Source organism: Gymnoscopelus microlampas, assembly GCF_963454915.1.
Source record: "Gymnoscopelus microlampas genome assembly, chromosome: 3".
NCBI classification, from domain to species: domain Eukaryota; kingdom Metazoa; phylum Chordata; class Actinopteri; order Myctophiformes; family Myctophidae; genus Gymnoscopelus; species Gymnoscopelus microlampas.
The window spans coordinates 11049477-11068184 of NC_139940.1; the positions used below are offsets into that span (position 1 = coordinate 11049477).

At 41.6% G+C, this 18708-nt stretch overlaps 1 protein-coding gene across 1 annotated transcript in view; it reads right to left on the bottom strand.

Annotated features, from left to right (window-relative positions):
* Positions 1-6230: 6230 nt before the first annotated feature.
* The window catches only part of pde11al (phosphodiesterase 11a, like), a gene marked incomplete at both ends in the record, with an annotated part of 28570 nt that continues 16092 nt past the window's right edge, over positions 6231-18708 (bottom strand). Inside the window, 12 exons of the mRNA XM_084052202.1 lie at positions 6231-6363; positions 7800-8047; positions 8657-8740; positions 8973-9047; positions 10198-10261; positions 10342-10419; positions 10938-11038; positions 12055-12145; positions 12970-13079; positions 14363-14470; positions 16324-16470; positions 16973-17023. Of these exons, the coding sequence (XP_083908328.1) occupies positions 6231-6363; positions 7800-8047; positions 8657-8740; positions 8973-9047; positions 10198-10261; positions 10342-10419; positions 10938-11038; positions 12055-12145; positions 12970-13079; positions 14363-14470; positions 16324-16470; positions 16973-17023 (1290 nt within the window). The remainder of the gene's footprint in view (positions 6364-7799; positions 8048-8656; positions 8741-8972; positions 9048-10197; positions 10262-10341; positions 10420-10937; positions 11039-12054; positions 12146-12969; positions 13080-14362; positions 14471-16323; positions 16471-16972; positions 17024-18708) is intronic.

Sequence of the window (18708 nt, forward strand, 5' to 3'; positions counted from 1 at the left end):
CCTGCAACACTTGCCTGGTGTGTCACTCTTACTAGCTGACTGGTGAGTGATGTGTGAATAATTAATGCCTGTGTCATAACAGTGAGGAAGCTTTGACTAACGGCCGACCCTCAGACATGTAGCGACGGCTCCACCATAACAAAGAGAAAAAGGAAGGAACAATAAAAAAACATGCCTACATCACTGCTGGGCGTACACGTGTCATTTGACTCCTCGAAGAAGCGCGACTTCAATTAAACCTCGTCTCCTCTACAGCACACAAGACCCTTTGAACGCAGTCAGAGGCACGATGGGGACTTTAAAATAGCCCGCGGCAGCCGAAGAACCGTCATGAGCCGGTTCCACACAGAGAATATCCAAGTCCTACAGCGTAGGGATTTGGCTGCGTTGGATCTGAGCAAAAAAAGGGGGGGAAAAGGAGGCCTGTCAGTGTGATTGGACGCTCAGAGACGCAGCTGGTGTGCGGTGTTGACAGTGCGCAGTGTAGCATTGCCATGTTTCCTCTTTCTCAAATTCTATCAGACACATTCCAGTTCCTGTCGCCAAAGGAGGCTGGCTGGCTCTCCTCCATGGCGGGATAGACAGACCACTGGTTCTCAATGTGGGGTCCGGGGACCCCCAGGGGTCAATGAGGGGGTTTCAGATGGTCCCCGGCTAAATGATTGATGGGAACCAAATGGGGCCTTATGGGTCTGTAACTCAGAGAGTGTATGAATGAAACCAAATGGACCATCCATCACGGGTACATTTGGTTCCATTTGTATATGCTCAGTTAAATAAGCACTGATTATTTTACAGTGTAAATTGGGACCCCAGAGTTGGAAATTGTATCAAATGGGTGTCTAATGCATATTAAACTAGGAGTTCTTCAAATGAAAAAGAATCAATTGAGAATCACTGGTATATTGACAATAAAGTACAGTGAGCATACACTCCTTTGTTTCTGGAACCAACCCCATACTGGAGTGTATGTACAATATATGTTGCTGTCGGGCAGAAACCTTGTATATCCATATTTTAACTTTTTATGTTGTTCTTTCTCGTAAATTAATGCCCTATGCTTCATTCTGCAGTGTCACACGGTAAGTAGCGAAAATAGCAGGTCAACAAGCTTAAAATGCGTCTCATTGTTTTGAGCTGGGAGATCTGCTATTTTTGCTATACTTTTGAATTTGAATCCTGAAAAGTAACACTTTAGGACATATGAGGTTTCCACCCGACAGCAACGATATGCAAGAGAGACGCTTGCTCGCCCCTTGACCGCATATCCTAATATTTAACAAAAGAAATAAACAATGGCACCTTTGGGGGCCCCTGTCAACCCTGGTCCCTTGTCACAGCATTCTGTCCAACTGTTGACCCTGATCCCGTCCCTCGTGGTACCACATACAGTATATATGCTACATCTTGATCCAGCTGTCAGAGTAAGTCATGATGAGCATCTGTTTTGTCCGGTCCAAACATCTTATCTGGTGACCTGCGGTCATTGGAGCTGAAGAGAGGAATAGGGAATGCCTGCAAAAGCTCAAAGGGATTGCTTGAGGCTGCCTGTCGACAGGGCGTCATCCACAGATGAATAGCCAGGGTCTGGCTGTCAACGTTGAATCATGAGGCCAGAACCCTGCCGTACCTCATAGTGACAGCCCCCACTCCCTTTTCTCCGCGCAAATTGTTCGGATGAGACTTAAGATCTACATGTCGGAAGCTACCTGAATTCTCTCGTGTGGGATGTTGATTTCCATGTTTGATTATTTGCTGTAAACTGTGAATTTGACAGTTTTTCAGCTCGAGATTCAAAAGAGAAATGTTTGTGTCTCCCCAGTACACGTGCAAAAATAGGGAAAATAGGTAAAAGATTGTAAATATGCTATTTTGACTTTTTCTGAAAATCACATAAATTATTTAATGTTTTAATATGTGTGTGTGTGTGTGTGTGTGTGTGTGTGTGTGTGTGTATATATATGTATATATATATATATGTATATATATATATATATATATATATATATATATATATATATATATATATATATATATATATATATATATATATATATATATACAGGTAACAAAAACAAACAAATATTTACTCGTGATCCATAAAACATATTTTTTTGTTTGGAAAACATTGGTTTCGTGAGTATATGTCCAATATAAGTCCAAACTCAGTGACGCACCGCTGAAAACATAAACACATCTATTTGAAACCTCGTAAAACAGAGTTTTCAATATCCTCTCATTCATAAAACATGTGAATCATAATATATAATAAATAATCATTTAGTGTAAGCTTTCCCCATCACTTCTACAGTAGCTATTGTACAGTACAGAGAGCGCATATTAATATTAATAGTGTACTTTCCACCATTGCGTTTGCATTGCTTCGCTCGCTGTGATCTGGTTTCTAAAAATAAGTGCAAGACATTTCATCAGGATTACGAAGGTGCAACAGAGGGCGGTGTCATTATGTTTGCAAGAATAGCCCTCATATGTAATGGAGCTATTTGCACAGAACATAATGACACAAATCCCTTCCTTCCCCAGGTTACCAGAGGGCTAGGAGAACTTCTGTTCTCAGCCTGCCTCTAAATAACTAAACTAAATACGTTTATGAATATCTTATAAACTATTGAACATTACCTCAAGCCTCTTCATGATGTTTAGTGTGGTTATAAGTGTGCATGACAATGTGATGAGAGAGCGTGCATGTGTGAGACGGAGAGAGAGAGAGAGAGAGAGAGAGAGAGAGAGAGACTTCTCTGGGATATAAGTGGTTTGAGGCGAGAGAGAGAGAGAGAGAGAGAGAGAGAGTTGGGGGGCACATGGAGAGATCAAAGGCTATAACAGAAACAGATCCAGTATCTACAAAGAGCTTGTTCCCTAGTGCAGTCTCCCCCCCCCCCCCCTGACCAGCAACCCAGAGGAGGATATAAACTCAATCCACATTAAATTATAGATTAAGGCCCAACGCTGGCTACAGCTGGGCGGCTGGCTACAGCTGACTGACTGGGACTGTTGTTTTGGTGATGAAGCCAGTGTGTGAGTGCAGTTATGCTACACTACTGCAACTGTTGCTTCAGCTCGCCCGCCTCGTTAGAACAACTTCAAACACACTGTGGTCTGTACCGACGCACAAAGGGATGGTAAAAGAGAATGTATGAATATGTATCCATTATTCTCTCTACATTATGCTCTTTGGACTAACATGGCTGGGCTTTTCTGGGCTTCCTTATTATTTGTTTGAATGTGTTGCTTTTAAGCACTTAAAAGCCCTATTTTCAAAAAAGAAAATTACGTGTTTTTACGCCTATATGAATCACATGAATCACATGAATCACATGAATCACTTATACGTATAGTAGAAATATGTAGAACAATGTAGACATATTCTGTTTTAAATTATAGTCCGGTATTAAACATTTACTTGAGTAAAAGTATAAAAGCATTTGCATTAAAATATACTTAAGTACTAAAGGTAAAAGTACTCATTTTGCAGAATGTCCCATTTCACGAGTTTCCAAATGTATAAAAATGCTTTGAAAACAGCAGATATTCAAGCTTGTAGATGTGCTATTTTCAAATAGCCTAAGTATGCACAGGGCTGAAGTGGTTAGTGTATGTTTTGTATTAATAATCAAAATCTACAAAGTAGAGTAACTAAAGTTTTCAAATAATTGTAGTGGAGTAAAAAGTACAACATTTGCCTCTGAGATGTAGTGGAGTAGAAAAGTATTGAAAATTGGAAACACTGTAAAGTAAAGATTCCTAAAAGTGTACTCAAGTACTGCACTTGAGTAGATGTACTTTACACCACTGGTAAAGTACAGTGAGCGATGGTTCCAAGGAAGGGAGAGAAAAAGGGAGAGCTTGCTGGCCCCTTTGCACACATACTGTATCCAGCAAATCCCCAAATATGAAACAAATAAATAAACAATGGCACCTTTGTCACAGTATCTGTCCAATTGTTAAGCCTTATCTTGTGTCCCTTGTGATACTACATACAGTATGTATGCTACATCTTGGTCCAGCTGTCAGAGTAAGACATGATAAGCATCCGTTTTGTCCAGTCCAAACATCCAATCTGATGACCTGCAGTCTTGGAATAGGGAATGCCTGTGTAATGACATGCCCAAAAATATGGACCACAAGGTTAAAGTGGGAGAACTTATTGTCACTTTTTTAAGATATTGTATTTACATAACTCTAACATACTAACATACAGTAACATACTTTACCATACTTCAAACCATACTACTTTCTTCACCACACACGCACACACGCACGCACACACACACACACACACACACACACACACACACACACACACACACACACACACACACACACACACACACACACACACACACACACACACACACACACACACACACACACACACACACACACACACACACACACACACACACACACACACACACCATCATCATGGGTTCAAGAGTCCACCAGAAGAACTATGTGCTACAGGTCATGTGTCAAAACATTCCATTTGCACAACATAAGCCAACACAGCATGTCCTACAAGACAACAATTGTTGTTAACCAGCAAACTGATACTGACAGACTGAAACCAGAGGTCACTGAAATCGGAATCGTTTTGTGTTGCAAAAATGCATAAACCACAAACCACAGTATAATAGGCATACGTTTCCATGCCAGGGCATTTTATTCACAAAACTATGTAAGAGGCTATGATCCAAATTGAGTTCCTCCACAGCATACTTAGCCTTCGTGGCGAATGTATAAATAGAAAGAGAAGAAAATGCCAATCATATATCTTTCATAAATATAGAGCCAAATGTATGAAAAATAATGAACATATTGATTTTTTTTATACAGAGAGTCTGCAAATGCAAAATAGAGTTCTGTGTCTGTTCTCAGTAACAATAGTACAGCAACTGTATTTTAACAACCTTCTGGAATGGGAGGATCTCCCTTCATTTCATGCAAATCTCTTAGGGCAATGCAAATCCAAAGGCATCAAGATAATGTCCAGTATGTACAAACAAACACGAGCACATGCTATTTCATAATCAGAGCTGCATGCTAACTAATCAGACTTGTGAAACACTCATATTGATTAATTTCAAACAAGAACGTGCAGTAACAACTGCGTAGTAGGCGGCATTAGCTGAGTGGGTTAGAGAAGGCCGCCTGGCACAATCTATTTTTTATATCCTGGGCACTACACTCCCCCCCGCCAGCCTAGGGAGCCCAGGGCCGAGCTCATGCCTCCTTCAATGCATGAGAGCCAACTGACCTTCTTGTCACCTGACAGGGGGGAGTTTCCCCGGTAGGACGTAGTGCGTGGAAGGAACACGTTATTCCAACCAGTTCCTTTCCCCTCCATCAGGCGCCCCGGCTGTCATGGGGGAGGCGGTATAGAGACCAGGATTACTGCATGTTTTTGTTTGGGTACCTACCATAGGGGCCTGGTACAATCTTAACCTAAAGTACATTCACCCTCTGGGAAATGTTATGATGATACTTTAAGCCATGATTAAATTATACATTTATATTCAATTGACCATAAGTCCTATGTGTAACAACAGTGTTGGACATAGATGCAGGGTGAGATAGAGGGACACATTTGTTAAATATTGAGACGTCCATAGGGCAGCTGGAGGGTGAAATAGCTAAAGGGCACTTTGAATGGAGCATTGCAGTGTCCAGGCAGGCACAGGCAAAGTCCAACTGATCCCACGCACGCACGGCCATGATTTGAATGGCTCAACTACGCGGTCTAGTTAAGCAGACCGACATTTACTCGTACTGTACATACTCAGCATAGCTCACCACTACCACAATGACAGCTTGTCAGTGAACGACCTCCTTCCACCTCCCCAGCCTCCTCCCGTAATAGCATTTAAGTTTCACTATCTCAGCATTTCGTTCAATGCAGCTTCATATGTCTATTATCAAGTCAATGTAATACCTGCTTTAGGTCTTGCTCCTGGGTGGTCAAGAGTCTGTGTCATGCTTGTGTAGTGATTTGAACCAAACTGGGATCGATTCCCACCCGGCAAAACGTCACACAGCCCACCGTGCCAATAGAGCTGAGCTCGATTGGCAGAGCTGTTGTGGCCGTGTCTTGTCTGGAGCACTACACATCTACCTCCTCGGTTTCGGGAGCACTTCACGCATCACGCCCCCTCACCGCGCGCAACGTCCTTCATGTCCCTCACGCGAGAACCTCCTCCATGGCTTGCCGACTACGCCAGATGTATAGTGATTCGCACCAAGCGGGGATCGAATCCCACTCTCCCACCCGACACACAACCCACCGTGCCAATAGAGCTGAGGTCGATCAGCAGAGCTTGTTGTGGCCGGATCTTGTCTGGGGCACTACACTCACGCAGATTGTTCAGGAGCATCACAGGAGCAGAGCCACACTGCCAAATACAATGCTGTTTAATTTCAGTAAATGGTTTTATCTAGATGAAAGTGTCCTGACTGAACTGAAATCGTTAAGGCAGCACAGAGGGATTTGATCATTTGCTTTTACGGTTCCATATGTTCCTGTTCACACTAAGGATTTGAACTAGCAACAACCCCTAATAATGGCAATCTGTCATGTAGATCACAAGACATATTCAAACGTATGCATTGTGAGTAGAGTGTGTCTGTATGTTGTGTGTATTAATTGGCTAAGCCATCAGCAGGCCCAAAACATGACAGGTTTTAAACATAAACCAGTATTGCACAGGATCAATATAATACATACATGCAGTTCACAAAACAACTGGACAGCCACAGGCTGTGAACATACACAAAGGCTAACAATAATGGCATGCAACCAAAGGCCTGCTATTGAGGTAAGAAAGCTTATGAGCAACATTCAGGAACAACATCATGCTCCGGTCTACATTCAGAATGGAAAGGTTTTGGAACAGAAAGAGAGAATCACAGTGAATCCTGTTTGTTTTGGAAAAGGCATTCGAATAGGAGTTCATTTCACATAACAAGACATCGATAGCTGAGAACTTCTTTGGTTTCAGCAATGGTCCATCATTCCGTACACATCCGTAGAACTTCAACACATTAACACTGGCATCCCTATATTGAGCCGGTCATTCAGGCGAGCTTGCAGATCGACTATTTTCGCTATTTCCCATAATTGGTCCTTACTAATGCTCATTATAAGATGGCACATTTTCTGTATACTCACTCTGCGTCTCATTGGTGGGCTATGGACAGTTCAGAAACCTGCCTACAAATGACACCATCTATGAGGATTCTAAGCTAATAGAAACTACAGCCTTTCTCTTCCTGGAAAGTTGATGAAAATTAGTGACGACCAATTATATGAAGATAATTATGTTGAAAATGGGTGAAGTGGTCCTTTAAGTGGTTAAGGAAGGATCTTTCAACTGAAGGGAAATACTTTTCTTACATTAATAATAATACTAATACTAATAATACTAATAATAATAATGTATATACGTAGACAGATCAATAAATAAATACATAGATTTAAGAATTTATAATTATTTAATAAAGTGGGCCATAATCCATATCTGGGAAACGGCTTTACATTGATAACCAATTTAAAATAGGAGTTAATTCTATGCCTGAGTTTAATAGTGACACATGGCAAAGATAAAAAATTTTCAATGGGCAAATTCTGCAATTTAGTTACCCGGGTGTTTTGTCATTTTCGGATGTTGTGTTTGTGTTCTGTACTGCTTTTCCTCTCCCTTCAAGGGCGTATGTTTGTTTTCCTGAGAGAGCTCGATGTCCATTATGTCACATTCCTCGTAGGATCTGTGTTTGAGCTGTGCCTGGAGTCCTGGTCACACTCAGAAGGTGAGGTTTCTCCAGACTCATGGCTTCTAAGGGGTTCATGCTGACTGCTGCTTTCTGTGCCTTGGACTGACTTGTGACTTTGATCCGGTTCAGGGTTCTGAATCTGATTCGTCACGGACGCCCTGCGCCGTTGATAAGAGGAGCAAAGCTCCTGCCACTTGCTGCGGTTGGCAACGATGCCGTCCACCATGGGCTGCAGCTTCCTGTTCAGCTTCACCATTGCCTGGGAAAGAGACACAGAGCAAGAGAACCTGGAATCCCGATAGGTAGCTTATCACAAAGTGGATGCGTACATCCACACAGAGAGCATGTATATTATGCAGCAATTTAGCCAGGGACGTCACGGCTCTCAGAAGGTGGGGGGGGTGGACTTTCGGTGGACTATACCCTTTGGCTATTGCCTAGTAGATATACAAGCACCGAGTGCTATGAGCTCGGCACAAAAAGTGGGGCGTATGAAATCACGGATCTGTGAGAGTGAGGGTGTCGCGTGATACGCACAGTGAATGGCCGTGACGCCCCTGAACATAGCAACACAATTTGTAGTCGGAATAATGACCCCACTTTGAGAACCACTGAGCTACAGTATATGACTAGCCGGTGATTTCCGTATTGTTTATTTTTCAAGCCATTTCCTGCTCCAGAAGACGCGGGTAACCAATCAGGGCCCAATATTCAAGTATGGGAGACTGTAATTGGTAGTTGGTAGGTCTAACCAATTGCGTCGAGAGTCATTGTTTTGATCCCGCCCCCTTGAAAAAAAAAAATCCTCATAGAAGCACCAGACTCATATCCACGCAGTGATATAGTCTAGCTACGCCAGGCTACATACCTGGAACAAGGGCATACAGATCCCATCAATCCACTCCAACTGTAAGACCGGTAACTCATCTTTGCGATTACGATCAAATATGGCCTACAGAGAAAGCGAGAAGCCTCGGTTATGTTGTCATCCATCACAAAAAAAGCGACACAAATGCATGTTAAAAGTTAGTTTGTATTGCCTTTTGACATGACATATACCGTAAAAAAATGAATGCGGAAATCTTTAGCATTAATAAATGAAGTGAAGATGCTTTAAGATTAATTTCCGATTTTGAAATTATAGCAGAATTTAAGATTTTAAAGAACTGAGTGTTGGAACTTACCGCTGGTGTCAACTTGAGCTCAGACCTCTCCCTATCTCCCTGTTCAAAGAACTCGCTCGTCACCAGCTCAGCCACCTTGGAATATCAACAATAATCATCACATATCATTACCTTTCTGTACATAACTACACCTTCTAGTATCAGCACACCATTACATGACACTACTTAACATACACTGAGTGAGAGAGATTTCTGAGCTAAGAGAAGAGGTAGAAAAAAAGCTTTGTCAATGATCATTGAAGTTAGTCAGTGAAGTAATTCGGTTAAATAATTTCAACCTAAGTGTCCATGTATTTTGGTGATGTACAGTAGGCGAAACGTGTTTTTTTTTCTTCTTCTTCTTCAAATTAATCAAAATAGCCGATCTACAAGCTCACAGCACGTCACACAGTATTGTGAGCATCGAGATAGTCTTTCTTCACTATTTTGCACAAGGTCGTCGTGCGGCAACGTATAAAAGGTCTAAAGTTGTTAGAAGCTCCGTGAGAGCTTGTTTAAATGGACACAGCAAACCCTGAGTCTTAATTTAACTCTGAAAGTGTAACATTTTCCCATACGCCTCCATTGTTGCACTCACTATTTTATTGTGTACTGTATACAGCTTTAGGCAGCTGGATAAGAAGAACTGGTGAGTGGTCTCACTGGGTTAAAGTTATCATAGAGTTTGCCTCATGGCTCATCTAACCTCCATCTAACTTTCCTTTCTGTTTGTCTTTGGTGAACCAAGTCGATAAATCTGCACAAGAGGAAGTGAGTAGGAGGACAGGAGGAATGCTCCGGCACCAATCAATCCTAAGGTTAGGTAAGGGTACCGTACAGTACATGTTAGTCCGGGGGCAAGTGTCTCAACCTCTGCACCTCTGGTGGGCTCAACAGCCTTCTATTTTACAAACGCCACGAACTGCACAGAATGAATTGTCTATCCTGTAAGCCCTCACTCCGTGCTAGAATATGCCTCGTGCATTGTGACTAACCACTGAAGGTAGAACTGGAACATAATTGCAATGTCCCAATGTTCCAAAGTTTTGTTTAACCTTTTTCAACCCATTGTCCCTGGGCATGTCATATAGCCAAATAATGTTAACAAATGTTTACAAATAGCAGAAATAGCAGATTTACTCACTCACAACGGGTCTGAAACTCTTTCGTATCCCCAAAAAATTCAATTCTGCGTGGCCAAAGCCAGAGAAATGACAACACGGTCATGAGGGATAGATAGTCTCACCTGTTTGGATATCTTCCATGGTCGAGTGACAGCACCCAAATCACTAGCTGTCATCAGCATAGATCTGCTCAAGGGACAGTCATATATCATCAGACGAAAGTTTTATTTATACATACATATATATATACCCAAAAAAAAAGATACCTTGCAACTTCTCTGCAGTCGTCGTCTGTCCAGCTGAATTCTCCAGACAGAACGCAGTCAAAGAACTTTGTCCTTCGCCTTTAGTAGCAGAAAGACACAGTCACGGAGGACATAATAAAACATTTTAGAAGAAAAGAAAGGTCCCAGTTTCACAGAATGTTCCATTTTTTTCAATACAGCTACTTTTGATGAGATTTAGCAATAACACTTGAGGTGAAGGACAGGACCACACTGGCTAACTCATACACACACACGCACGCACGCATGAACGCATACGCACAAACACGCTGGATTAGAGTACAAGCAGAATAAGCATGTTGTGATTTGGCACAGTAATAATATTGAATTGAATTGAATGAACCCTAGTCACCAAACAACAAAGTCACGCAAGTCACACAAATGGAGTGTGAAGTGTAAACCAAGAGGATCGAGTAATTGCTGCAATTGCTGATCCAAGCACTATTTGGGTCAGGTTCAGCCCGATTACAGTAGCAATGACACTTCAAATTATTGACAGAAACGGCTCACTCTAGTCAAGAATGCCATTGTATTCATTTATCATTCATAAACCACTAATCTTATTCTAAACCACTTACTGAAAGTGGAGTGTGAGGTCAGTGGACAAGATGGCTTGCTTCAGAAGATGCATCATGTTACTGTACTCTTCAGAACACAGGTTGGCAAAGATATTATGACCCTGAACATAACAACAACACAGGAAAAATAAGGACAAGTACATAATATACAGTAAGTAGGCCAAATAACAGTGAGTACAATGTGTTCATTAAGACCATGCACAGGTACATTTACCTTTTTCTGTCACAATACTGTATTCTCAAATAAAACCTGAGCGACAAAGCATAAATGATAACGTTTTATCCAGTGATCGGAGAAGTAATCCGATTATTTACTTACCTAAAAGTAGCAATACCACAATACTCTGGTCTTACACATAATTGAAAAATCACACCCAGTGTGAAGAGAGTGGTGCCTTTGAAAGTGTAACTGGTTGCATCCTTGTGTTGCAATCAGCAACAATATGTTGTCACGTGACACGTGACAACATATTGTCACGTGTCACATGAAGCTTGACCAATCAGCCGTGCTCAAACATACGGACGGACATACGGACGGACGGACATACGGACACACGGACAAAGTCAAATGTAGCAGTGGTTGGCACCACTCAAAGTGGCTGCCTGGACTTCAACCTAACAATGAGTTTACACCTAATGCATCAGTTATTATGCGGTAACAACCAGATCACATGTTAGACACTTCCAGTGAGTTAATCCTGACTGTTAATTTAACACTCAGGGATTTTGCAATGTGGTGACATTTAATTATACAGCATTAAGACTGGCTTGAAGCAGTTCCCAGTTTGTCACTCTGTAAAAGTACTGGCCTATGGCCATCATTGTTTGTGATGTGATTCACTAGCTGGGGATAGAATCCACACAAAGCATTCTACGTGCTTTCTTCCCACACTGTCTCTCTCTCTCTCTCTCTCTCTCAGCTTTCCTGCTGTCCACCTCAGTTAACCACGTAAACCCTCTATAGTAAACTAGACATGAGTTGCCTCTGTCCTTGGTACGCCCCCCTCTACAATAAACGTCTGTTTATGTTTGGCTAATATTACACCCAGAATAGGGATGCAAGGGCTCTCTAGTAAAATGACTCTCCTTTTAAAATGAAATGAGATCTTGTTGGTACCTCACTTTGAAGGATCATGACTGCGTGGTTGAAATGATGATGCTCAAGGGTGGCTGAGGTACCGTAGAGCAACGCCAGAGCAGACCCAGTCCTGTAGGGTGAGACATAGACAGCTCTGCTAGTGAATCCACTTCAGACAGTGTGACGGTCTAATCCAATCACACTATTGATTAGAGGAAATTGTGCTCTTGATTAAGAAAAATGAGATCATGGTTAGATCCAAACTCCCGCTGATTGGTGTAGATTGGCTTGTTCACTGATCAGCTGAGGCACGCAGGCCAGAAGCCAGAACAATATGCAGTAAGGAATGAGGAGTGAAGACATGAAAAGTGACTGAGAATCAGGCGCGTAGACAGAGCTGTGTCAGTACCCTGTGTGAGAAAAGTAACTTGGAAACCTTGGTTTCAGCCTGATAAGACCGCCATGGGTTGCCTGTGCTAGATAATATCTGACATTGATGACATTAGAGTGAAGACACAAGTCATCTGCATATTTAAGCAAGGTTTCAGTCCCATCCGACCGCCATTGACTGCCGTTGCCGTTATAAAATTAAAGTTAAAAATGGTAAAAAAATATAGAAAACATTTGTGAAAAAGTTTGGGAACGTACATCTTTGGCCTAAAGCGTGCACTAGAAATTTCGGTCAGCCTGGAAACTAGACAAATCTGCCACACACACACACACACACACACACACACACACACACACACACACACACACACACACACACACACACACACACACACACACACACACACACACACACTCAGACACACACACACACACACACACACACACACACACACACACACACACACTCAGACCCTCTCCTAGATGGTTCGGCCCCGAGAACCGCAGTGTAATAAAGGTTTAAATCAAACTGAATCCACTGCCTTAAGGCACATAGTGACGTACTTGGCCTGGAAAGCGTTGTTGGTGCCTCTGTGATCCAGGTCATGACACAGACAGCCCACCATCAGTGCCAGTGTTTCTGCATCTGTCAGGACTTCCTGGAATCCAGCACTCTGCAGAAATACACCAACAACAGCTTTAATACTTGGATAAACAGGTTACATGTAGGTTAACCACGTAAAAGTCTACAGTACTTCGTTGCCCGGAGTCCCCCAGTGGTCTATACACTAGGCCCCTTCCTTTTTTCACTGTATAGACCAAATCTCTTTGCCGAAAATACCAAGAGCTTGTAGCTATTTCCAACGGATGTTCGCCCCTGAATAGGGACGCTGGGATTCATGTGGTTAAGATGAGATCAAATGTTCACACAAATATCTTCATACCTGTCTAGCCTTTTGGCAGGTGCAGCAGAGAGAAACAGGCATGTAAGAAAATATATTTTTTTAAAAACATGTACTTTAGTTCTGACAAAGATGGAAAAGATTGAAACGTCAACAATTCAAGCATAGTGATTTTTGCTGTGTAGTGTTTTTGTGGAATTGAAAAACAATATGTTTTAATGAATGCTCTAAGGAAGGCTCATATCCAAAACGCGTAAGTGTTCATTTTATTGGTGTGCCAATGAAAAAAGTGGAAATGTGAGTACTTTGTCCTCCATTTAATAGATTTTTTTTGGATGTGCTACCCTTTTGGGATTTTTTAAAATTCCTTCTTTTGATGTGAATATGTTTTAATATTAGGTTAGGATAATATTAAACCGTATCATATTGTTTTACCTACTTTATCATGAGTTTCATATTCAGGTATTACAGCAGCCATTAGAAGAAATTATCACATTATGTCAAAATATTTGGATGACTACGGTAAGTATGAAAACATCTTCTGAAAGTTGGCTCCATAGTACTAACTAATGAACTAACTTCAGGGCTCTACTTGTCAAGTGAAAATATTAATATGATTCTCTTTTAGTGCATCCTCAGACAAGCTCTCTCGCAAAGTTTCCAGTCTATTGCCTTAATGACTGCCTTATGCTGCCTGATTGCTGACTGTCTACTGCCTTATGCTGCCTTTAATAATGACTCTACTGCTTTATGCTGCCTTATTACTGACTCCCTGCAGCCTTATGCTCCCTTGTTGTCTTTTAAGTGGCACTGCGGTCGTGTGTTGTAATCGTGTGTGTGTGTGTGTGTGTGTGTGTGCTTGCACTCACGTGTGCAATGTCGGCCAGTGTGTGCATACGTGTCTTTAAGTGACACGTGTGTCAGCTTTGACACACGTGTTGCATCAGTTGCAGCTGATTGCTACAGACAGACACACACACAAAGTCACTAGTTGAAGCGGCTGGCACCAATAGATAGTGATCTGTAATGACAGTCCCTGATGAGATGAAACTTACAGTGATCATGACGAACATGCACTGGGAGACGTTGAAGGCGTGCCTCCAGTTATGATAGGCCACTGTTCTGTAGTTCTTCCTCACAGTCAGAAGCCAGCGACATAGAACCTAAGAGATGAGAGACATTTTACTTTGCAAACAGTATAGTGTAAGACAAAGTCAAATATCAAACTTTGTCAGTGAAAGGAAGTCACCACAATGTGTCGTTGAACTTTAAAAAAAATCTGAAATGTTAGAATATTGTCGGATTTTAGATTTTTTCTTGGTAACATTTTGTCAAATCTAAATGGGTCGCAACCCATTGTTTGGGAAACACTGGATTAGACTTCTGTAATGGTCTTCTCTTGGGTCTCTGGCAAAAAAATGCTATCAGACAGCTACAACAGCCCATTCAGAATGCAGCTTCTAAGAGTTCTGGCATTATCCCAATTCTCAGATCTCAGCACTGGCTTCCAGTGAGTCATAGAATTGATTTAAAAATGTTTCTGCTCGTCTTTAAATCACTAAATGGTTTATGGCCAAAATACATCTCTGACTTGCTTTTCACATTATGAACCCTCTGAGAAGTCTCGGGTCATGCGAGGCCGGCTTACTAACTACTCCTGAAGTCCTGAAGTTAAAACAAAACACAGTGAGTCAGCGTTTAGTTATTACGCCACATTTGGAATAAACTTCAAGAGGAACTGAGGCTTTCGCCAACTCTGACTACTTTTAAATTCAGGCTAAACACTTTTGTTCTCTGCGGCCTATTATCAAAACTTTCAGCCTGAACTTTCAGCATAATGGTGAATTATAAGGTGTATATTGTTAACCACTTGAATCCGAGCGGGGCAACATTCGCCAGAAATAGCCGATCTACCAGCTCACAGCGTGTTGCAAAGCGACGCAGTGTGAGCTTGTAGATCGGCTATTTCTGGTGAAAAGATTGGTGTAGAAGGAAACAAGAACACACCAAGTACAGAGCCAACTCAGGTACGCTTCTGATTGAGCATGGTGTTATAGGCAGAAAGGACACCGAAAATAATAAACCTGTTTTTTACATGTTGTATACCTCTCCAGCATACATTACTGACTGACAGAGGTTGATACGTGTTGGGGCCTTAGAGACGAGTAAGCATTAATCAGGGTGTTAGAGTCCCCTGGAGTCCCAATATGATACTTATTTTATGCCTGTTTTTGTTTTATTTGTTTTTACTTCTCTGTTTTATTCCTTATGGTATGCTTTTAATTGCCTTTATTTTCTTAATTTGAATTGCCTTTGTGTATGAAATGTGCTCTACAAAAGAGCTCGACTTGTGTTCATTATGTGTGTGCCATACTGGCTTTGTAAGGAGCTGTCTTGTGAGAATTGTGAGTATTCATCCTTGGCTTTATGATTATGTCCTAACAATTTGAATATTATAGAACCAAGACACCACTGCATAATGGCCTGCTATTCATTGCTCTGAGTACAGCTTGAAATGAAACAAGCTACCCTCTTATATGTGTGTATAATTATGTTCAGATCCCTGCTTTTAGCAGAGGACCTCTTGACTATCATGTACTTCTCAAGTGATATCATGTATCATAAACTTCTATCTAGGAAAAAACTCACTCACTTACTCATCACTTAAACCCTACTGTATACTTACAGTAGTTGACCGGAGTTCCCCAGGGCTCTATACCAGGACCCCTCCTGTTTTCGCTCTACACTAAATATTCACCGAAAATAGACTAAGCTCACGATTTTGAGCTGGTTAGTTTGTAGATTTTGACTCAATGTTTGCCCCAGAATAGGGACACCCCGGGTTCAAGTCAAATCTTTCATAAATGGATGTAACAAACATCAATCTTGGAAAATCGTGTGTCTCTGACTCCATTTGCCTCAATCCTGACCGATCCAGAATTCTGCGATGCTTGCTACAAGCAGCAGACAAAATGATTCCAAACATGTGGTCCAACACCTGGTCCCATGTCCTCACCTCATAGTCAATCTTAAACTTCTGGACCACTCCGAGTTCCAGAAACATGCGTAGCGAGGCAGTGATCATGGCGTCGTTGTCCAAAGAGAAGTCGTTGAAGTGGAACTCGTCAATGCCCAGCTCGCTGCCCAGGGGGATCTTGGCTGCCTTAGGAGGGGAGGCCAGAGCTGTTAATCACTTAATATACTGGAGGTGTGTGTGTGTGTGTGTGTGTGTGTGTGTGTGTGTGTGTGTGTGTGTTGGGGGGGGGGGGGCAGGGAGAGACCGAGTAAATAGCCTTATCAAAACAGTTACCTAGGTCTTTGTGGCTTTGTGTTGAAGTGTCCTTGATTGATTGGTTGATGTACTTTATTTAGTAAGACATGAGAACAACAGTACATGGAAGTACAAATTCACAAGACGGTGAACCCTTAACTGTTCTCGATGAGCAGGTTGTTGTCTTGCATGGTTGCCTTCACCGGCGGTGTGTGTGTGTGTGTGTGTGTGTGTGAATGTGTGCGTGAATATAATGCACTTTGGAGAAAGGCGCTAAATACTGTAAATGCAACATTTACCATTAGGCTGTTTTCACATGCTTTTGAAAATCCAGATTTAACAGATAACCTACTGCACATTGCTATTGGTCTTGTATCATTCTGTCTCACTATACCTTCAGTCTGTCAACTTCTACCTTGGAGCAGGTAGCATGGTAGGACAGCATCTGAGAGAGCAGAAAAGACATTTAGACAAATAAACCATTCAACAGATTGAAGCAATACAATCCGGGACTTTTAATGACTAAAATGATGTTTTACTGTAACTAATCTGTATGGTTGAGAATGTTAATACATATAATTCTATACATGGCTATGCCACCAGACTATGGATGTTCACTTTACTCTGCCTTTAACAAGAACTAATGTGCTTAAGAGAACGGTAATGTATAGATAGCAGTAACACATTGGAATAGGCTCCTGCCACATATAAGGAAAGGCAAGAAATCAAGCTTCAAAAAGAAATTAAAGGACGCCGTGAAAGAAGTTATGTTTAGTTAGCTTGTTTGGATATACATTTTTCGACAGGGTTTGGAGGTGGTCTCCATATACTCTTCCATTCAGAAATGTAGACCCTGGTGTCTGGTAGGACAGTGGTTCTCAAAGTGGCGTTTGGGGACCCCCGGTGGTCAAGGGGTTTTGCAGGGGGTCCCCAGCTAAATGATTGGTAACTCTGAGAGTGTACAAATGGAACCAAAAAGACAGCCTGGGGACCCCAAATGGAATTGTACACTCTCAGAGTTATGGGGGTCCGTGGCCTATAATGCATAGTAATCTAGGGGTTCTTGAAATGAAAAGGTTTGAGAACCACTGTGGTACGACACCTACTGGTTGATTTGAAGCAGGCGGTGCACTGGATTGGACACTAGATTGCACCGGCATATTCATTATCGTTCGGACATTGCTGAAATTGTCTTTCTCCATTGGAGAGAGGCAACGGACATAAAACATACAGATTGTAGCATTAATATGCATGCAAAATCATCTAGTGAAAATATACCCGTATACATCTGCTTGTAGATGCATTAGATAGATAGTAGATCCATTGTTTTACTAGGACACACACTACTAGAGTATTGATATGTTTGGGAAATATTTATCCAACCTGCTGCATCTTTCCCCTCTTATTTCACTTTACGATCTGGATTTCAGACAGCTCCACCACTATGCTTTAATGTTATGCAATAATATTAGCCCCATAATCTCTGGAATAGACTTATTTTTCTGGGCCAGAAAAATAAGTCTATTTCATAGTGTGTCGTGAAATAGTGAGGAAACGGTGAGATGGTGTGATCGAAATACAAAAGTGTGGCTTAGCTTTTATAAAAATGTGTGAGCAGACTGCAATTGTATTTGTTATGAATTATTGAAAATGGTTGAAATATTGATAGCGGCGGAGACAGTGCAGCACTGTTTGGTAAGGATGTTGTACTGTAACTGCTCATGTTCGACACCAGGCAGGCAGTGGAGCGTTGCAATGGTGAAAGAAAGCCAATGAGCATAGTAGTTTGCATTAACCTGTATTAAAGTATCGCTTCTTTATTAAGAACTGAGGCCAATTCTACAAAATGCCCTCTAAATCAGTAGTTCTTACACTTTTTCGTGCCAAGGACCCTTTCAAGATTTAAAAAAAATGGTAAAAAATAGCAGATGTACAGATGTAATGCGTTGGCTATTTTTGCATAGCCAAAGCAAAAATATAAAATGGCACAGATGCTTTCTCGGTTTTAATGGGTTAAAAAATGTGAAGGGCAGCTTTTTTTTAATTTAAGATCAAATGTTTGCTCCAATTCTTGAAAACATGGAGCTGATGGAGGTGTAAATATTGTAGTAAACCATCACTACAAAATGA